The sequence below is a fragment of the Grammomys surdaster genome, unplaced genomic scaffold (assembly GCF_004785775.1).
Source record: "Grammomys surdaster isolate TR1022 unplaced genomic scaffold, NIH_TR_1.0 129, whole genome shotgun sequence".
Taxonomy (NCBI): Eukaryota; Metazoa; Chordata; class Mammalia; order Rodentia; family Muridae; genus Grammomys; species Grammomys surdaster.
In genome coordinates this window covers 13744105-13766383 of record NW_021604587.1, presented here as the reverse complement: position 1 = coordinate 13766383, position 22279 = coordinate 13744105, and the positions used below count along the sequence as shown (strand labels likewise).

General features: G+C 39.2%; 1 protein-coding gene across 1 annotated transcript in view; it reads right to left on the bottom strand.

Annotated features, from left to right (window-relative positions):
- The window catches only part of Hao1 (hydroxyacid oxidase 1), a 49854-nt gene that overhangs the window by 15155 nt on the left and 12420 nt on the right, over nucleotides 1-22279 (bottom strand). Inside the window, exons 3-4 of the mRNA XM_028757014.1 lie at nucleotides 10559-10814; nucleotides 3400-3575 (exon numbers count right to left, since the gene is read on the bottom strand). Coding sequence (XP_028612847.1) covers nucleotides 3400-3575; nucleotides 10559-10814 — 432 coding nt within the window. The remainder of the gene's footprint in view (nucleotides 1-3399; nucleotides 3576-10558; nucleotides 10815-22279) is intronic.

Below are 22279 nucleotides of genomic sequence, written 5' to 3'. Positions count from 1 at the left end.
AGACATTTGGGGATTCAGTAACTTGTATAAGTTTAAGTGCCAAAATATTTTAAATATGTGTCGACACTTTTGAAAGTAATCCAGGGACGATGAAGTAATATTAGTTAAGAATTTTCTAACCTAGTATATGTGGAAAGATCTAATTAGAGAAGTGTTTCTTCAAAGCAAAAACGCATAATGAAAGTGAAAAATAGCCAGTTTAAAAAACAAGAGAAAGGAAGGAAACTGTAAGAAACACTATGAATTTGCTCATAGATTCTGTTTGTTCTAGGGAAGACAAAATCCTGTCTGAAGCACATAGTTGGAACTTTCTTAACATTCTCCCAGGGCAGATTTTAACCACAGCAACAGATTACATCTCTCATTCCAATTTGCATTTGTTAAAATGCAATTCCCAAAATGGTAGTAAGGGTGGATGCTTCTAGAACGTCCCAGCTACCAATGGTTTCACATTCTCAAACCATAATCTTTGTTCTTTTGCTAAAAAAGATAAATGAAAAGGAAAGGACATGGGAAAGGAAGAGAAGGGGACAAGAGGAAAGGGAGGAGGAAGGGAAGGGGAAAGGGAAGAGGAGGGGAGGGGAGGGGAGGGAAGGACAGGGTATGGAAAGAAATGTTCTCAGTTCATCTACATGAATTCTAGGTGAAAACGTGTGAATTGATGAGAACTGGGCTTCTCAGAGCTGCCTTAGCTTTTCCTGTAGTTCAGGCTGAGCATATGTGTTACTTGATACAGCTGTTGTCATGGAGATGATTTTTGTTTAATAAATAAGTGAAATAAACAGTTACAGAAAAAAACTAGACCGTATAAACTTTACATGTATGAATAACTTCCTTTCAAACCCTACTCTCTTCATCTTGCCTTTTGAGCTCTGTCTAATTAGATAGACTCATTGTTTTCACCAAGCATTTTACCTAGTAAACACTTTATCTATTATATTCTAAATATTGTGAAAGCCTGGAGAAATGAGCCAGATGATCCATTTGGATAAAAAGGGAGGTGGTGTTGCTGGGGGTATAGAGTGGGGGCAGTCCTAGGTACAGTGATTGCAAGCTACAGATCTAGATGTGCGAGTGGTTTTCAATAGACCACTTGTTATCAAACCTAAGTTGGTAGATTTGCATGCTATGCCACAGGATAAAGTTGTATGAAATGATGTAAGTTGAGAATCCAAAACTGTGATGCCAGTTAAGTGAAAAGACTTCAGAAATGACCTTGTTACTTCATCTGTCCCCTGTTTAATTGAGTCAACCTGGGAACTAGAATAAAATCTCATTCATCCTTCTGTATTCAAGCTAGTTCCTCTAGAATCAGTTAATCTTCTAATCACTTGCACATGTCCAGTCTCTCGCTAGCGTTATTCTAAGTTTACACACAATCAGCCCACGTAATAGCTGTGCTCCCTGACTTCAGGATAGTGACTGCACATGGTGTGAGGGCCATTGCAGCAGGCATAAATGAATAAGAATGCTAATCCCCCTTAAGTCGACATTCTTTAGTTTGAATATGTTATTACCTAAGTTGTTACCTACAACTGCTTTATTCTACTAATATTTCAGTCTGGAATAGTCTGGCTGTCTGAAAAGACTGCAAAACTCATCCTGGCAACTTTCACCCTGAAATGGGATTATTTAGCCTACCTTTAAAATTGCTTGATACCACTTTATATCTACTGCAGTCTACTCTATAGATCTCTATCTCACCAACAGCATCTTCTCTATTTTATCATTCTCCAAATGTCTGTCTCCTGCAAAAAACTTTTATAATTTTGGCCAAGGCCATCAAATTGTTATATTTCAAAAGTTAGCACAGAGCCACCATAATAAATGCATAACTAAGTGGATGAATGAATAGCACAGAACTTCCAGGCTGAATTTCTTTTGTACCCACTGTTGATTATAGCTCTAAAAATTAGGAGTAATGGTCATTACTGGTAAGATAAGTACAACTAAAGCAGTGTGTGGTACAGGATGCACACTGAGGTGTAGAATCCACAGTAATTCTGTTACAACAGTGCTCAACAGGTAAGAATATAACTTTTTTTAAATCGAAATGCAAAAATTAATGCTGAGCTCTGTTTAAACACTCCTCCACTACTCCAGAGTAGCAGCGGACTCCTTTTCTTCCTTTAACCTTTATGAGCTTCACTTCTATATAAATTATATGACAGAATCAAAGTAGATGACATGCCCAGAGCTTTAGACTAAGAACACATGGCATGAACAGGGAAACACTGGCTATTCTTGCAGAAGACACAGGGTTTGGTTCCCAGTACCTACAGAGGCTCACAGTTGCCTATAGCCCAGTTCCATAAGCTCTGATGCCCTGCCCTGACCTCAGAAGACTCTATGCACATGGACTGCACATATGGACACAAAGGCATGTGTTCAGGTTCAATTTGTATCTTTAGATTCTTAGGTTTTAGTAGACGCTCTCATATCAAAGTTTCTTACTCAAACCCCTTACTTTAAACTTATTTTTGGTAGTTCCCCTAGGACTGTATCTTCTTTTTAAGATGTTTTAAATATTTTTATAGGCAAGAAGACATTTCCATGGATGAACATACTACTGAACAGTCATTATCATCTTTGTAGTTTCCAGGCAAATTTAAATACATGCAAGTGCCAAATTCAGAGCCTGATTTCTTAATACCCACAGCTTAATAACTTGGAATTTTACAATATTCTACCATTGTCCAACAAGAGTCTCTGTAGAGTCTGACACATTCAAAAATTAGTCAAAAATTCGTCATGGGAAAGAAGGCAATAAAAAGATAAAAGTTCTCCTGAAATAATTTTGGTAGCCACAGTGCCATCCTTGGAGCATCTCTTTGGACTACGATCAACTACTATTGTCATCAGATAAAGTAATGAGCTCATGATGTTCTGTTTGAGTTCTGTCAAGCTCTGTGACTCAGTAACAGCTCCAAAATAAGGCAATGACATTCCAATGTTTTGGAAAAAATTACTTCCTATTTAGTCGGAGTCCAACTCTATTGCAGAATATTGCCCATAATCAAGAGATTTACTAAAGCCAAAAGAGAGAATTGGATGTCTAAAAAGATTACAGAGAGATCTCAGTGGTTAAGAACACTGACTATTATTGTATAAGATCCAGGTTTGGTTCTCAGCAGCTACTGTGGCTCAAAAGTGCTGATAACCCAGTTCCACAAGATCTGATGCCCTCCTCTGACCTCTGAAGACTCTATATACATGTAGTGCACATACCGACATGAAAGCACGTGGACATACATAAATATTTTGGGAGAGAAATTGGAGCTTATACTTCTTTCAATTTATAATATCATTTGTTCTATCAAATGATAGTACATCTGCCATGACTTTTATCCATAAATGATGGTAAAAATCAGTGTGTAGCAAAGTAGAGAAGTGACAAACCTCTCAAAATGCCCTTTACAACAATAGGCAGTGATGTCAATCTTCTGAGCCACTTAATATCATCCCAGCTGAGAGATGGGTCTATGGCTTGTGCCACATATTCAGCAAGTCCACTGTTGTCTCCAAAATTCCCCTTGGGAGAAAATGCCAAATCATTGGTTTCAAAGTTTTTCATCCTAGAATAGATACATAGAATATAAATTAGAGACAGCTTATATTTGACTTGATACATGGAATAGGAATTAAAGACAGCACATATCTGACGGTGAAAATAAGGAAAAGAGTCTCCCTTTTTGAAATATAATCAGCCACTTATGGGTTGGTTGTCTGCAAGTTTTCTAGTTTGATGTACGAATATGTTCTAACTGTGACCATCAAGTGATTTCAACTATCCACCTAAAGTTTACTTTACATAAGTGTTTTTATTCAGACAAATCAGTTTTGATTATCAATATGTGGTCATGTTCAAATGTTTCCTGTTTCAGTCCGTTTACAGCTACAGACAATAGACTGGATGCTATTTTCAGCCAGCCACACAAATTCAGCATAATAGAAACCATTTGCTTTATGGTTTACAAAGCCCTTTTATATACTCATATTTGCACATTTCTCCTTTTGAAAATCTCTTAGAAGGTAACACTGAATCACCACAATTCCTGTTTTACACAGAAAATAATAACTCACGTGCAGAATGAGGTGACCAAGAATAAAACTAGTTCAGGACATTATTGGGGATCTGGTCTGGATCTTTTGACTGCTAACTATATATTCTTGGCTTACATGTGTTGAGCTGTGGGATTTGATGGGGATAAAGAAGTGTCCCTCTGTTCCCTCCTGTCTTCTCTGGTTGCCTGGTTACTAGTTCAAACTCTTATCTTCTAAAGAACCTTGACAAGATCCTTGCTTTCAAGTGATCAAGTGATCACCAACCATCATTCTTTCTTGTGTGTGTGTGTGTGTGTGTGTGTGTGTGTGTGTCTATGTGTCTGTGTGTCTGTGTGTGTGTTTGTATGTATGTGTCTATGTGTATCTGTGTGTGTGTTTGTGTGTATGTCTGTGTGTGTGTCTGTGTGTGTGTGTCTGTGTGTGTGTGTCTGTGTGTGTATGTCTTAGTACTAGACGTTCATTACCATACAGCAAACTGGAAGTGTCATCTCCTGCCCCTCTGGGTAGAATTACTCTGAGATATAGTATGAATATGATCCCAGAATGTTCTCACTGGATTAGGTCTTCACCTAATTAGGTTGCCCACAGTCTTATCAGTCTTCACAAAACCCCTTTTGTTGTCTTCCTCTCCTGCTCGTACTTCCCTATATGCTAACATTCGTCATCTCTCGAAATACACTAGGCCAATGGCTGTTTTGTTCCCAGAGAGCCACAGCCTAGACATGTTACTGCTAAGCTATCAAATTCTCCTAGTCTAATTTGTTGATCTAGTTGACCAAGTGGTTCTCTAATTCATGACCAAGACTCTACTACTGGATCCCCCTATGGTTGATATTCTCTTCTTTGCTCTAGCATGCCTTTCTTGGATGTATTTGGACAGTGTCCCAAGTTAAAGACAAAGTTCACTCTGCTCGCAGTTCTAATCATACCCCATGGATGACTGGCAATGTGGACATGCAAATGGTCCCTTCCTTGTGGCTTAGCGATCTACAATCCCCCAATTTACTTGCAAATTAATCACATGAAAGACTTCTCTTGAATCGCTGGAACTCAACTTGTTCTCCTACACACTTTAACTGAGCTGTTAGCCATTTTCAGGTGATGACACAACTGTTGGATTCATCCCAGCTCATTCCCCTCCCTCCACCATCTCTGCCACTTAATGTAGCAAAGACCCTCGAGCCATGACTAAAACTGCATGTCTGCAGATGGAATTATCTAGGAATTTTATTTTCAAATTATTTGTAGATCTTCTTTTGATACAAAACAGGTTGATACTTACTTTACACTTTTGGAGCATTTCTGCTAAAATGAAGGATGGAGTAATTAGGGAGGACAGACAATATCATGGTCAGTAACTTTCAGTTCCAAACAACCCTAACCAAGCCATTGTATCATGGCAGCTTCCTTGGTAGATCTAACATACTCCTGTAGATCCATGGATATAAAGTCATAAGCACCCCGAAATACTTGACGCCCATCTAGTTATTGGCTTTTAATGAAATGCCTGAGCTTTTCCATTTGTCAAAGCACTTAGGGTTATACAGTGTGTCACAGTCCTAGGTCTTCTGCGGTCTCCTTAGTGTGAATTAAATTAAGCTTTCTGTTCAATAAGTGTATTCTTGGAAGAGAAACTCATCCCATTGCATCAATAATACTAAACTCCAAACATAAATAATATTGTTAAAAAGAAAAAAAGCACAATCTATCCCATCATCAGACAAGGAGGGGAAAAAAAAGAAACCATCTGCATGTGTCCCTGCCCCCACTCCAAACAGGCAGCAGTGCTTCAGCAGGGGCCAGTGAAAGGGTGAGATGGATAGGAAAAAACAGAAACATGGATAAAATTATATAAATAACTGTTGTTATTCTTGGACCGTGCAATGCAGATCAACACTTGAATGAATGTTGCCTTACAGAAATCTCAGGGCACAATGAAGCCTTGTTGTTACTCTAAACTCTGTTCAAAGCTAGAAGCCAAGAAAAAGTTTTCAGATATCTTGACAGAGAACCACGACAGAGTGTTTTACTGATGGTTCTGAAAGAAACTGCCAGAAATGCTATTTTTATTCAGATTGTGACATATATATATATATGAATATACATATATGTATGTATATTATTCGTACCTTCTGATATTTATTTTGTAAGGAATGAAAAATACAACACCAAAATACTAACATAACAGTTTAGAGTTTAATTTTCAGAATCCTGAGCTGGTAAATACTAAAATTTTCTTCCTTGTAAAGGAATTGTTATCACTGGAGTGGTTCTTGATATAGTTTTTAATCTAACATAGAAATTGGCTTTGATTTTAGTAAGTCAGTATCAAGCAACAGTAATAATTACTAAAGTTAAATATGTTTGAAGAAACTAATAGTCTAATAAGAATCAACATTGATGGTAACATATGATTTATAAATATTGATAATGTAATACTAAGAATAAAGCCGCATCTCTGTACTGAAAACTTCCAAAATAAAGCAAAATACAAATCAGCTAAGTTCGCAATTTCATCAGTACAGAAAAGAAAAAATGTTTACAATTCACAGGAGATGAGGACAGGCAGTCAGCCTTTCTTCCGTGCTTAGGAAAGCACAATGTTTACAGCATACCCTGGTCACTTCCTCCTCAGTGTGGGTGAGCGATCTAAAGACAGACCAGAGCCATAAAATTGGAGTTCCGATCCTGTTCAACTATTTCGTAGTTATCTTATATTGGGGTAATCCCATATGTATTAGTAAATTTCATATGCTGATTAAACAATTACATGCAAAACACCTATTATCTGTCACTGTTTTAGATATTTAGTAAATACCAGTAAAGAGAGTAAAAGATCTCCATTCATTACAGAAACAATGTTTAAATTGTCAAGTTTGTTGGAATGTAAGTACAGTGTAAAATAAAGGAGGACAACAACAGGATAGAATAGGAGGGAAACCAACTGGCAGAGGCTCAAATACACATGTTAAGTGTGGCAACAAGGGCAGATCTCATTGTAAAGCTACTATAACAATGAACTCAATAAGGTTACATTTATTTTGTCCTTGCTGCTATAACAAATGGCCACAGATATAGAGGTTTACAATGTTGCAAATTTAAGAGCTGGTGATTTGGCTTAGCTGTGAAGAACACTGGCTGCTTTTCCAAGATCCATGTTCTGTTCCCAGCACTTACATGCCAGCTCACAACCATCTATAACACCAGTTCCACGGGACCCAATGCCTGCTTCTGACTTAGTGGGATACCACCCTACACAAATACACATGCAAGCAAAACACTCATATACATAAAAATACATTGGAATGTTATCATATATATTATATTTTCAATGGTTAGAAAGACCAAAATGGTTTTCTGTGAGCTCAACTTAAGATACGTAGGGATGTCCAATCTCTTTGTTTGTTTAGACAAGAATAGATTATCCCATCTGCTCTCAGAGTGGACACTTCAGCTTCCATGAGCCACGTGATTCCAAACTCTGCTCTAGCATCTCAACAGCTCCTCTGCCCAGCATGAATGTCTGTCCCTAACAAAAGCGCTTCATTGCATATAATGTCCCATGTGATGAAACTGGATCATCTCCCATCTCAAGATCCTTAGCTCAATCTTTTCTGCCAAGCTCATTTTTCCGTGGAAGGTATTAGGTTCCAGGGATCAGGTGTGGATGGACACCTTCTGCCTCTGTGTCTATTCCCAACAATGATTTGCTCTTGTCACTTTTCCTTAAACTGTCTGGGACCATGGAGGGAGGGGAAGAGACAAATCTTAACCCAAGGGATAAATGGTGTCCATGGAGCATGGGCAAGGCAAAAGGCCTCTGCCTCACAGGCTCCGGAATCCTCGTGGTAAACTGGCTTTATTTTACCCTTCAGAGAGGATTTCCATTCTGTCTCTCACTTGCATGGTTTGTAAAGAGCACACACGCATGTTTTGCATATAGACCAAGTGGCCATTACCAACCCTCTGAACTCTCTCTGCTCCCGGGTGCCAAGACTCAGGGCCCTCCCCTCCACCCGGGCAGAGGAAGTAGCAAGGGCTGGAAGGAGCCAGGCTTAGCGACTCATTCTCCCCTGGATTTCCTGTCTCCCTCCCTTGCCAAACCTCACTTCTGAAAAGCAGGCTTCACCTTCTATGAGTCAGGTCAGTGCAAAAAGAAACTGATTTCATATCGGGCTGTTCACAGATGAATTGGGGGGTGGGGTGGGGGTGAATGAAGCCTCAAGCGGAAGGCTTGACCTCCAGTTTGTGTTTGGGTGTTCTGTCTTCTAACAGAGTGTGGATCACTGAGGTGCTGCTGAGCAGGAGCCACTGGCTGCCTTGATGCCTTCAGGACAAGCTCCCCCAGTGTGAGGCTCAGATGGGGTGTGCCCAGCTGCAGGATTTTTTACGTGTTCCCCATAACCTGGATGTGTTGCTCGTGATTTGATCTTCTTCAGAACAGAGCTGTGACAAGCTGGGCCACTCCTGTGAACACTAACAGCTGAAAGGGGTCTTTGTTTCATGGCTCTCCACATCATCTGGGCAGAAGTCCAGGGGCAAAGGAAAAGGGGGGAGGGGAAGGCCTGCGGCTCATCATACAGTCGCCCTGCAGTTGAGAAGCACGGGGTCCCAGCCAGGATACACAGCAGTATTCTCCCGCCCACAGGACTAGATACCTATTCCTTTGCTACCCAGAGCAGGAAGCACAAAGCAAACTCCATGGTTCTATCACTATCACAGTTGTCAAGAGTGATGTCATTAGGAAAAGAGGAAATGGGACATTGCCTCACAAATGACTAAAGGGAAATAGGAGTGTTTCCTGGAGGAAACTGTGGCAGTGTAAAACTATTTTAAAAAGTCTATAAAAAGTAGGCAGTCAACTTACAGAAGCTGAGTATAGATTGCATAGGAGAAGACGTTGTATGCTCCCTGCATCAGATATAGGTAGCCTATTCATCAGCCTTGCTGCCTAGCTTTACTACCAGGTCTTTCGTTACCGCATACAGAAATAATATCCACAAAACATGACTGGGAGTGACGAGCATTCCCACTAATTACATCACTAGTTCAACACAGCATAAGAGCAGAATCTTATGTATGGTACTTTAAAGTCTCTTAAGTACGTTGGTGGCTATGGTAAATGTAAGTTTTGTGGTCCTTACACAAGGCTTGGCACTCTTGTCTATAATGCACACTGAAGTCACATTTCCAGTGATCTGTCTTCTTTATGAGAAACCTGACTTGAGCTTTGCTGTTCATTTTGAATTCTCTTACAAGGTAAACAGAGGATGCTTACTTCCTTTGTTTTTATTCTTTAATATTTCTTCCATCTTTAAAGCCCTAGTTGTTTCAAACACAAACAAAATGTCCACAGAGTGAGCAGTGGCCCCTGTGGAATGAGCCTAGACTCTCTGGAAGGCATCCACAGTCACCCAACATCAAATGTCATCCACTAACACAAAGGTTAGATGTCTGTTTAAACATATATAGTTCCAAGGATATATCTATCACTAATTGTATGAAAACTGCAGAAGAGCCCCTTTTGGTATAAAATATGGAAAGAAAAGGCAATGGGAAAAGATGTTAGAGCTGAAGGAACCTGGGGTCTTCTCACTGAGCTCCACTGAGGCCCTGGCTTTGACTCAAGTTCCTAAGATGCTACCAGGGAAGGCACAGTTCAAAGTCAATAGAAGTTTGAATGTCCTGATGAAATATCAGTTCAACTTTAGATGATTTGGTGCATGATTTTTGTCAACATGAATGAGTGAGTGAATCAATGAATCTTGATCATAGATGAACCACAAGACAGAGGAAGAGAATGAAATAGAAGATAAAGGATCAAATGTATGGCTTCTTCTGCCTCCATGTCTTTGTCGTTATTTCAGTCCTCCTCCCTCTAGCTGTTTCTACTTCAACTAAAATTAAACAATGAATATGAGTCTTTGATTTCCACAGAAATAGGGTACCAGGACCACAATAATAAAACTGTGACCTATACAAAACTTATCTGTATGATGTTTCATATTTCTCAAAAACTTTAATGCACTTTGGTAATAAAATCTTTTGACTTTTACAAATATACAGTAATCCCTCCTGCTGGAATAGCTGAAATGTATGGCATTCCTAAGCAGATGTATGGCAGTACTTTCTCTAAAACACAGAGACAATCATTTCCAGTGAGACCCTTTTAATGATAACATTGATATCTCTATAGTTAATGTCTTTATGGAGATCTATTACTCTGTGCTATCTACTTGCAAACTGAAAGAAAGAAAGAAAGAAAGAAAGAAAGAAAGAAAGAAAGAAAGAAAGAAAGAAAGGAGACAGGGAGGGAGGGAGAGAGGGAGGGAGGGAGGGAGGGAGGGAGGGAGAAAGGAAGGAAGGAAGGAAGGAAAGAAGGAAAGAAGGAAAGAAGGAAAGAAGGAAAGAAGGAAAGAAGGCAAGCAGCTTCTGGAGGTGGTCCATGAAAGGAAAAGAGAAACTCCACTTGGGTCTGTGAGATCATACTTACCTGAGTTGTGGCGGCAGCTTAAACCTGTTCCGCACATCATCAAAGCGATTGCCCAGGTAAGGGGTGTCCACAGTCACAAATATGGCCTTGTAACCCATCTGCTCAGCTCGTTTCACTAGCTGCCTGCTGACCTCACGGTCTTTGTAGATGTACAGTTGCATCCAGCGAAGCGCCTCAGGGGCAGCCTCTGCCACTTCTTCTATTGAGGAAGTGGCCCAGGAACTCAGCATCATGCCAGTTCCCATGGTCTGACAGGCTGTAATGAAAAGGAGAAAATTGAGGTAGACCTAGCACAGTTCCTTCTCTTAAGACTAGTGTTTCATTCAAGGGGGAAAACCTCTGCAAATACAACCTGTCAACATGAAATAAAATCTCTAAGCATAAATACATAAAATGTGCATCAAATTTCACTCTGTGTTTATTACATAATTTGAAGAAGAATAAGTAAATAACCAAAGATGTGTTATAGCTGAAGGTGGAAACACTAAAAGCAACTAAATGACTATCTCAGGGTACTGGTTATAGCATATGTAATTAATATATAAAATACATACAACCATTAAAGATAGCACTGTTGTGAAGGATAATTGTATGTGTCAGCTTGTCTAAGACATAGTGTCAGATCAAATAAATCTGGATATTACCAGGAAGATATTTTTAGTTGAAATTAGCATTTAAAGTAATAGTAGAATTGAACAAAACAGATAGCCTGCTGTTGTATGGCCTCAAATATAAAATATGACTAATCTCTCCCAAGGAAGGAAAGGAAATTCTCCCAGCTGACTGCCTTTGAACTTGATTTTAATATCACCTTTCATCAATTCACTAGCCTTCTGCTTAGTCTGCAGATTTGGAGTTTAGATCCCACCAAACTGGATTTTGGATTATATAACCCAAGTCCTAAAAAGAAGTCTCTATCTTAAATATTGGTATAGAAAGAGATAGATGATAGATAGATAGATAGATAGATAGACAGATGATAGAAAGATGATAGATATAGATGATATTGTTATCTGTTTTGGGAGATATATCTTACTGACCCCATCTCTCTGGAGAACTCTAGTTGCTATAATTATAAAATACGTATAGGGCTGGAGAGATGGCTCAGCAGCTAAGAGCACTGGCTGCCCTTCCAGAGGTCCTGAGTCAATTCCCAGCAAGCACATTCTGTATAGTATAAAAACATCAACTCATTCTCTCCTCCACTAAACTCTTACACCTACTAAGGAGAAAATCCCATCACCCATGTTCTTTTAAGTCTTCCATCTGTAATGAGATCTGATGCCCTCTTCTGGTGTGTCTAGAGATAGCTACAATGTACTAATAGACATAAAATAAATAAATCTTTTTAAAAGTACTTATAGGTGCATCTTAATACAATAAAGATACATAGATAGATTTCTTTAAAAGTCCAAAAAGCAGCATTTATTACATGAGTCCATATTTGTACAACATTATAACTCACCTAAATGAACTAAACATTAACGATTTATAAAATCCTGGTGAGTTCAGGTTTTCCTTACCTTTCATATTTCTGAATTTCTTTTTAAGTGTTTACTAAGACACGTTCTACCTTTTTGCCCCCTTTAAAAATGTGTGCATTAGACATCAAAAGCAGATTCATCCTTTTGAGCAAGGTAGCAATCAGTGAGAACATTGCCTTGGACGACTTAAAAGAACATGGGTGGTGGGATTTCCTCCCTAATAAGTAGTAAGAGTGTAGTGGAGGAGAGGCTGATTTGATGTTTGGATGATATACAGAGAATTCCAGGAAGTAGATTGTAAACATCCATAGCCACTCATATATGAAAGGTCACCTTGTGTCAAATGGGAGTGAACATACTTGTCCAAGTGACACTCACAAAACAATAAAGGGAATCAAGTGAGGTGATGTGTATGAAGTTTCTCTGAGAAGGTCAAGAGCTTCCATGCTCAAACTTTAACCAGCAACCAGATTTCCTGGAGCGCTTATAAAACTGGGCCTCATGGTCCAATCAACAGTTTCTTACTCGATAGGTCTCTGTTGTACCCCCAAGGATTCAATTATTCCAGACATGCTGCTGCCATCTATGCTGGACCTCACTAGGACACCAAAATATTAGCATTAGCTCATGAGATTAGAAGTCTAAAATTCGAGTGATGTTAAAGTGACTTTGGTTTTTGAAACATGGACCTTATTTTTCCAATACATTTGATAGTATCTTCATCTCAAACAAAATATGTGAGCTGAAGTGCCTTTTTTGACCGTGTTCATCCCAGGAGCTTGTTTGAGAATTTCTATAATAGGTTCTCATGGTTTGAAAATCACTGTCCATAAGAAACACATTTTGCTAGATAATAATACATCTGGATCCTTGTCTGATTTTCATTAAATTTAGCAATGTGGAAACAACACCAGGGGCACTGAGTGCTTGAGTCAGAAGTTCTAGCTATCACATTACCACAAAAATAAATAAATAAATAAAATAAAAAAGAAGTCCTGGTGATGTGACCTAACTAATGTCACACAGAGTTGGGCAGCAAAGACAGACAAAAATTCAACGTGCCTATTTGTTTAGGACTGGTGTCCATGATTGTCTCCGGTAACCAAGCACAGATAAAAGTATTTCCTCACAAAGGGATGAGCAAAGGGGATATTCAGAAAATTGGGGACCTTCATGGAGTTAGCAGTGCATTCAATCACAGCTCTGCCAGTGGTAACATGGAAGTCTTCAAGTGTTGGGAGCCAACTCCTAGCAGAAAGCGGCTATCATCTTTGCATCCATCTCAGGCCATATACCCTGACAAGAGACTTGTTTTCAACAGCCTACAACAGCTGAGCACACTCTGATAAACATCTTGCTTTTCTCACATATCTTGTTTTGTTGTTTAGCGCCCCCAGCTGCAAGGAGCACATGGTATCCACGCTGCATGGCATAGTGCCTTCAGCTGTATTCCCCTGCTTTTCCACGAGGGCAGGGCATGTGTTAAATACCCAGGATTTCCTTTCAATAAGAGAGACTTGATCAGACTCTCTGCCTTATCTCCATTCTTTGTGTCTCTTGCCCCTCTGTCCCCACTCTCTCTCTTGCTAGACCCTGTTGACTGACCAGAACGGGCCGGGACAAAGTGGCCCCCAAACATGGGGCAGAACAGGCTGTTACAGAGTGGTGCCTAATGTGGGGCAGAATGGGTCATTACATTCAAGGACTTTCTTTACCATATTAGAAGTATCTACAGGCATTGACGTTGAGTTTGTGACAATGTTAAACAGCAATGCACCAACACCAAACCTTCTGTAAGCATTCTCAGACACCTCTCCACAGTCACTTAAGTACAGATGTCCATAGAAAATAGGGCAGTCCATGCCTCCATTGCTCCCACCTGCTCTGGAGCTACCCAAACTCCTCTAATGTTTTCAAACTTACTTTTGCCCTCCAGTGCTGGAGATTAAACCCAGGACCTGCTAGTTCTGAATGCTGTCACTGAGCAATGGTCCCAGGCAATGTGTTTATTTTTCAACAGCTAACATCATAGGGGCTTAAATCTGGAGGTGAGGACCATAAATTCTACAATTGTCTCAGATGGCAAGAATTTAACAAATGTCAGGGATTTAATAAGAGCCTACTGGCAACAGAGGGAATAGCAGAATCTGAGCAGGATGAATCATCTACTGAGGCAAAGCTATTACAACCAGGAAAATGTACGGGAGACGACTTGGGAGGTTCCCTGCTTCCTGAACAAACATTACTGATCGCTCCGATTCCTATTCACTTGTGATGACTCTCCCTGCACAAAGAAAATTACTAATGCAGCACAGCTGTTATTTTTCAACATATTTTTACCTTAAAATAAACTAAAGGCCCAGTTAGAAATAAAACTGAAAATGAGTCTATTCAAGTAAGAGTAGATCAGAAAATGACATTTTGACTCCTCAGTGCATTGAAATTTACCCAAATGCCATCACTCATCTCTCTTGGGAAAGCTGAGGTCTGAAGTTTTCAAGCCTGGATTTCCTATTACAACAGAGCAGGTTTAGGTCCAGCCTCAGCTAAACCTGATCTCAAAAAAGAAAATTAATATACTCCATTCTAATAGGTAAGTAACCATAGCTGTGAAATAATTGTTGTTCTGTCCTTGGTATCCTTCAAATGTACCAGAGTACTTTATTACACCTTCAGTTCCTCCCCTCACCAATGGTTCCTTGGAGCTTTTCTAGACCAGTGACTTCTATAATACCTGGCACACTCTGCAGCATCCATGCCTGTTACACCATAAGATGCTGGTATCCAACCATCACTTTTCATATATTAAAGCCCTTTGCTGTACTGAATACTAATGATTTCACATATCACCTTCTCCCAAGGGATAAAGACAAATCCTTCTAGCTCACTGGGCATTTTTGGAGATAAAGATTACATTTTAAAAATTTTTAAAGTACCTGAGCATGGGCAAGCTTTGTACCAAAGTTCTAGTCAGAAAACTCCTCTGGTGTCTTGCATACATAGAGATGCTCATCCTGTTATTCCTAAGAGGTTTTGAGTCTCCCTGTGAGGTTTGAATCTGTGACCTGCCTCTCTCAAAGGTAGATTTAACTCTACAAAGAATAGGCTTCAGCTTTCCTCTTGATATCCCCAGATGGTGGCTGTTCATCACTCAACTGCAAGGTGATTTTGCATTTTCACAAGGCCACTACCTGCTGAACAGAGCTCTCGGATGAGACACTGTTGCTATGAAAACACAGCCTGACTCTTTCCAGGGATGAAGATTTCTAACACTGCTCCAGGGTTGAAGATTCATGGTAGTGAGTGCATTCTAAAGATAACATATACAGAGCTAGGGAGACAGAATCCCCAAACCCCACATAAAGGTGGAGGGAGAAAACCAACTCTACAAATTTACCCTCTGACTGACATGCACACACACACACACACAATGATAATAATAATAAATTTAATATAGCATATCTAGGAGAATACACAGCCAAGTAAATGGAAATCTCATGTGACCTCTTGAACTTTTGGTTTCTTATTTTTACTGCTTCTTTTTATCATCCTGAAGGTATAACTTCAAGAGTAGAACCCTAAAATATCAGGAGAAATTTCTTTGTTTCCTTGGTCTTGTTGTGTATCCCAGTCTGACATGGAATTTGATATGTATTTTTGGTTGGCCTTGAATAAGAGACTCTCTTGTCACTATGTCACTACCTCCTAAGTGCTGGGATTTCAGATGCATGGCACCATATGCAGCTAACCTTTTTGAAGTAGAAACTTAAGGGTTCTTTGGAAAGTTGGCTAGATGGTGTTTTGCTGGGACAAACATGTGAAGGAACGTTTAGGTGAATTGAACACAGGTGAAAGGCTAAGGCAGACTCCTGAAGGAAGATTTTGTTGAAGCAGACACAGGTGAAAGGATGTTTTGCTAAAGCAAGCACATGAAAGGAGAGATTCTTCACTAAGGACATGTATTGGTCTGCCTTACATTGTGTAGTTGAGCTCCATTTGTTCTGACTCCATAAAAAGAAACACACCATAATCTTCTGGTGGTATGTTGTGGCTTGCTGTGGTTTCTTGCCACTTATACAGACTCTGACTGGTTGGCAGTGATGTCAGCTGAGACAGACACATGTCCTGGAGAACATGTGATGTTTAGAGGGAATATAAAAAAGGAGTCAACAGATTGTTCTGGGGAGGGAGGTGCTGAGCTAGGTTTGCTTATAGAGCTAGCTGGGCAACGCTTGTTAGTCTGGAGTCTTCACTAATCTGCACTTTGCTGAGAGAGGCACAACTGAGAACTTCTCCTGGCATTCCTGCTGGTCCCTCCTGCTGGCTTGTGTTGAGGCTGAGGCCTGGCTGTCTCTGCTAGGTAGTGCCACCACTGCTGATTCATGTTTGCTAACCTAACTCTACAGGGGTGTGTGTGTGTGTGTGTGTGTGTGTGTGTGTGTGTTGTTATAATTGTAGAGAGTTGGGAGTTGCCATATTGTTGCTTGAGAATTGAATCTGAGTCCTCTGCAAGAGCCACAAGTGCTTTGAAACACTAAGAATCGCTCTAGCTCCCAACTAAGCTTTTGAAATCTGTGTACCTTCCTTCTCTTTATTGGGCAGTAGGAGTCATTTGTTATACCATTGCTCTGAGGAAATCTATGACACTCATACATCAGCAAAAGGGACAACAGTATGGTCTCATACACATAGGCATTGAAAACAAAGAGATGATAGATAGATAGATAGATAGATAGATAGATAGATAGATAGATAGATAGATAGATGATAGATAGAGAAATAGAGAGATAGATAGCTTGGAGATGACACTGATGCCTTAGAGTGGCAATAGGTGATAACAAGTTTAGTATCCAAGACATGCCAATAGCCCCAGCTTTCATTTAGGAGGCACATTCCTCATGCGAAGTAACTCTAAGCCAGTTGTCTTGCCTACTTTAGAGCATCACTAGACAGTTATTTAAATTAAGACAGGTCTGTGAATATTGCCTATGAATGCTGAGGTCACATGACTGAGATGGGTTAGGTACAGTAATTTCTACAACCATATGGTAAAGGAAATCCAAGAGCATTGTCAAATTCTTCATATTTTATCAGAGACATACTTTTTAACATCATCTTAAGGTAAAGTACGTCATAGTCAACAATGTTTTTTTTTCACATACATATATTTATGTATTTTAATTGACAGGTGGTAATTGTGTATATGATGGTGATACAATGTGATCTTTTGACTTATATGACTTATATCATATAGTAAACGATAATCAATTATGGTAGTAACATGTGCAACTAATTTTGTCGTGAAAACATCAAAAATCTGTTCTTCAAGGCTGGGTATGCAGCTCAGTAGAGACTTGAATAGTATGTATAATAAGGATTTGAGTTCAACCCATAGCACTGAAAAAATGTTTTAAAATCCTATTCTTTCAGCAAATTTTGAAATATATATCAGTACTCAGAGTGCTTTCATATCGCACAATAGCTTCCCAATAGCTATTTCTCTAGTCTAGTAGACTTTGGTAGACACCTTCCTCTCCCCATTCTTATCCTGAACTCTGGATTCTCACTTCTATCACATCATCCTAGACTTTGATTGACATCTTTTCTCCATCTTCATTCACCCAACCACAGCTTCTAATTTCTATCACTTTACTCTATAATTCTATAATATTTCATTGTGTATGTATCCACACCGTATTTTCTTTATTTGATCATTCATTAATGGGATCTTAGGTGCTTTCATATTTTGAATAATGCTGAACTGAATGTGAGATTACAACTGTATATTTAGCACACTGATTTCAATTTCCTTAAATATTTCAAAAGTAGGATGACTGGGTCACATTGTAATTTTATTTTTTAGTTTTTAAGTGATTTCACTGACCTACAATGTGTCAGCACAACAAAGAAAATAGTTATCAAGAGACTACCAGTGGACTGGAAGAAAACATGGGCAAGCCATATGCCTGATAAGGGGCCCTTCTCAAATGGATATGAAAAACTCAGATCACTAGTAAATAAACAACCCACATACCAGGCTGCAGAGTAATGATAGCAGTGCTCAGTTCTCAGATCCACCCAAATAAAGTGTCTTTACTAAAGTTAAATTATGTACGCTAGTGCAGGACTATTCATGAAGTAAGTAGTATGACCCATGAAGCTGCCATCCAGCGAAGTATTAACTACATCCTTACTCTGTGGCATCTGTAATTGGCTACATAAGAAATGAGCTAACAGAAATCCTGAAGTCCAATGTATAGTAGCTTATATTACTACAAACAAGTTAATGGCTCAACAAAACAGACTACCTGGTGAGGTCTGCCTTAGTACCTTTGGGCCCATGAATTTGAGACAGGTTTCGTTATTTCAACATTTAATCAAAATGTTTCCTTCTGATCTAGCTAATGTGGATTGTGAAAGAGTAAAAAAGGTATGCCTTCGTTTTGTGTAGATTATAAAAACTTGGGTTCCAAGTCCACCCACACAGGGTCTGCAATCAAAAGGGACTCTGAATGTCTCTCTCTCTCTCTCATGTACTACAGTTGCTGTGTTGTTTTATATGTTCATCCTGAGATCAGCAGGCTCTTGGAAGAGCTGGACAGTCTTCTAAAGGGCACGATTTCCATAATATATCTTAATCATTCCCTTTGGGAAATGTACAGAGATTTCAACCCTGGTTTTGTATATCCTTCTAAGGCTTGGTGTCTGAGGAACTATATAGCTGTTGATGAACTTCAGATTCTGACTAGTTGACCTTAAGTCAGTCCTCAGATACACACTGCTTCAAAGCTGATGCGTGTCGAGGATGGTGACCATTGATCATCCCCTGAGAACAACGTAGTATGTATTTTCTTTCTGCAGTTCTCATACGAGTTTGGATAAACCTCCCAGAAAATGGGAGAAAAACTGACTAAGGAGTAACAGAGTGGGCCTTAACTCTCACATGACTTGACAATTGTTGATGTCAACCTAGTAGCACCTCTCTGTTTTCTGTTGGTCCCCCTTGGGAGGGGCACAGGTCATATGCTATATTTCTTTCTTCATTCCTCTCTTACTATTTTTGCATCGAGGAGTTAAACTGCATGAGAGTGACTAGCCTCAGTTCATTTAACCATCACTAGGTGTATTTCGTAAGCTGATTTATCCATCATTTCCCCAGCTTCCTAGATTTCAGATTAGAAGGATGCATTAAGGACTGAATCCAAATTTAAATATCTAAAGATGGAAAGAAATAAAGAGTGGTTACTCAAATCTGGAAAATTACAATTTACCAATTATAAAATAGCTTCCAAATGTATAATGTCAAGTCCAAGAGTTTTATGAATAGGGTATTGGGTGATCAAATAAAACAAAAGTTCTTCGTGCTTATGCCTGACATGAAAAAAAAAAGATAGACCTGAAGATTTCCATCCACAGTCACACCAGTGAAGTTATGACTATTATTCAAAACATTATCTCAGAAGAGACCCTCTCATACTCTGACTGGGGCCCAAACATTGAGCAATTTAAAGTACCGTGATCTCAAATGCTTTATTTGATCATTATGTGAAAAGAGACTTGAGTTTTCAAAGTTACATTTTTTTAAAGAGAGAGAGAGAGAGAGAGAGAGAGAGAGAGAGAGAGAGAGAGAGAGAGAAGCAAGAAGAAAGGTCTAATTTATTCAAAAGGTCTAAAACATTGTAAGATGCATTTGATTAAAATGCTTCTACAAAACTTAGTCACCAAAACATCTGCACTGAAAACGAATTTTGTCATCTGCACAGGAAGTCCTTGTGTAATGGGGAAAATATGCGGTGACAGAGTACCAAGCCACTGTGCTCTAAATTCAAGGTCTGACATGCTGAAGTACTTGTAAAAACATACACCTTAATGTCCGTTTGCATGCGTCAGCCTTTCATCTTGCAAGGACTCAGGGCATGACCAACATTGCAAGAGTGTCTCAAAGTATTATTAGGCTTCTTTGGAAAAATAGAGTTCTGAGGAAATTAACTAAGTGAACTGTAAATTATGCTCAAACTATTTAGAAATGGTAAAACAAATCTTAACATTTAAGGACTTTAATCAATTTAAGTACTTTAAACAAAGGTGAGGAAAACAGGCTTATCATAACAATTCCTTTAACATGAGTTGTTCACCAAATTGCAGCAGTACATTTTCTAGGATCACACTAGCGTGTCACTGTACTTTGAGATTTTTTTGGTTAACAAACAGAAGTGTGTGTAAAGACCCATCGGATCCAGTGACTCCTTAGACCTGCCTGTCTTGTTCCAGCCCATCGCTAGGGTACAACACTGTGATATAGTAAAACATCACCTCACCTGCTTGTCATTCCCCTGTGCTGAGTGGTCCAGTCCTGATATAACTGGCAGATAGTGAGAAAGAGACCACCCTGCAGTCAGACACTTCCTAATGCTGAATGATTTTGAAGATCACTGAGGCTATCCCTGGTGACTTCAATCAATTCTCACAGCGTAACTCCCTCAATGGTGGGACACACTACAATCCACTTGCTCACTGCCACAATCCAACATCCACTAAGAAGTCACAAAAGCAATCTCATGCTCTTCACAAAGCTACTCAATTGCTTACACTTTTGTAGCCAATCCTTAATATCATACCACTTGATGATGGTTCTAATTATAATACAGCCAGATTCTAATTTTTAATACTCATTTTTTGATGAACAAACTTTATTTCCTGAAGTTTGTTTTTGATACTGAATTTAACTTTCAGAAAAAAATGGAATGTCAGCTTTTATGAATTTTTAGACATGAAATTGTTTGTTTAATTACAGATTCTCCTTAACTTACAACAGGTCAGCTTATGGTTTCCTAGTTCATGGCAGAAAGAAAATATTATTCATTCAGTAGGACCTATACCTCAAACTTTGAACCTTATTATTTTCCCAGCTCAGCAATAGGCCAAATGCTTCTCTCTTGCTTGTGCACTAGCTGTGAGCTACAACTTTCAGTCATCAAGAGAAAGTCAAGACAAACAATCCATGTGAACTGCTAAGCTGTGGGGTTCAGCAAATTCAGTGCATTCCATACATTTTATCTGAACAACTTAAAATGGGTTTACCAGGATACCATCTATTGTTAAGTCAGGAATATCTACAAGCAATATGGTATAGTAGTCTTTCATATAGTGTTTGCATGTGAGTGGAGTGTGTGTGTGTGTGTTTAGTGCATATGAAGTGTGCTCCACCCATTACTTTTGAATGCTGGAAAAGCAGATTCAAACCATAAAACTGAGCTAAAATTGCTTGAAGTAAGGATTTTTTAAAAAGCATGGACTGGACTGGTTATTTTTGTATTTTTAATTTACTTGTTGGTATGCTTGGATTTTTGTTTTGTTTTTACCAAAATAAGATATTGCCTTCCAAAGGGTTAGCTAACATAATTTGGAGAAAGCGTGAGATGATCCTCACACTTTGTTCCTAATTTCATTTCTTCTTAGTAAAAATGGACAAAATATTGGGCAGAGTTGAGAGAGAGAGAGAGAGACCTAGATTAAATTCTTCTGTCTACCGCTGACTATTCCTTGCCCACGGATCTCCTTCTCCTCCACAGTCAAATGAAAACGGCAACAGTCCCGCAGGCCCATTTTGAGGAGAATGGCAGAGATGTAAAATCCAAACATTACACCTAGGACAGCAAATAGCCTCCACTTTCAGAAAAGTCAAAAATGGGGCTTTTTAAGCAAGCCCCACTGCTTTGCCTGGATTCCGTAAAACTGAGAACAATGAAGTTCTTTTCCTAGTAGGAATGTTGAAATGTATATATCTCCCTGGTCACCTAGAATAACACATAAATATATAAATCAATAAAACTTTCAAAACGGCATCGTTTTGAGTTGGAAGCAAAGGAAATGACAATGTTTTCCTGCTGAGTGCTCTTTCCATCGGTGCTAAGGCTGACCACTTAATCTCGGAAAATCCAGAAAAATCAACAGCTAGAACGCGCTCCTCCGCTGCGATCCGTTCTCTGGAGTGTGTAGCTCTTTGTGTCTCTCCCTTCCACCTGCATCTTAATAGGTGGCCAATCACAGCTGAATCCCAAACTTCACTTTGGAATGTGTTAGGCTCAAAAAGAAAGTGTTCAGATGTAATAGTTTTATGGTCCATCAAATCCTGTGTGATAGCCTCTAATTGCATCCAGCGGAGGAGATTTCGTTAAAAACTTTTTTTTGACAGTTTAATAAGAATTTGCTAATACGCTGAGCGTTCCTGGAACGC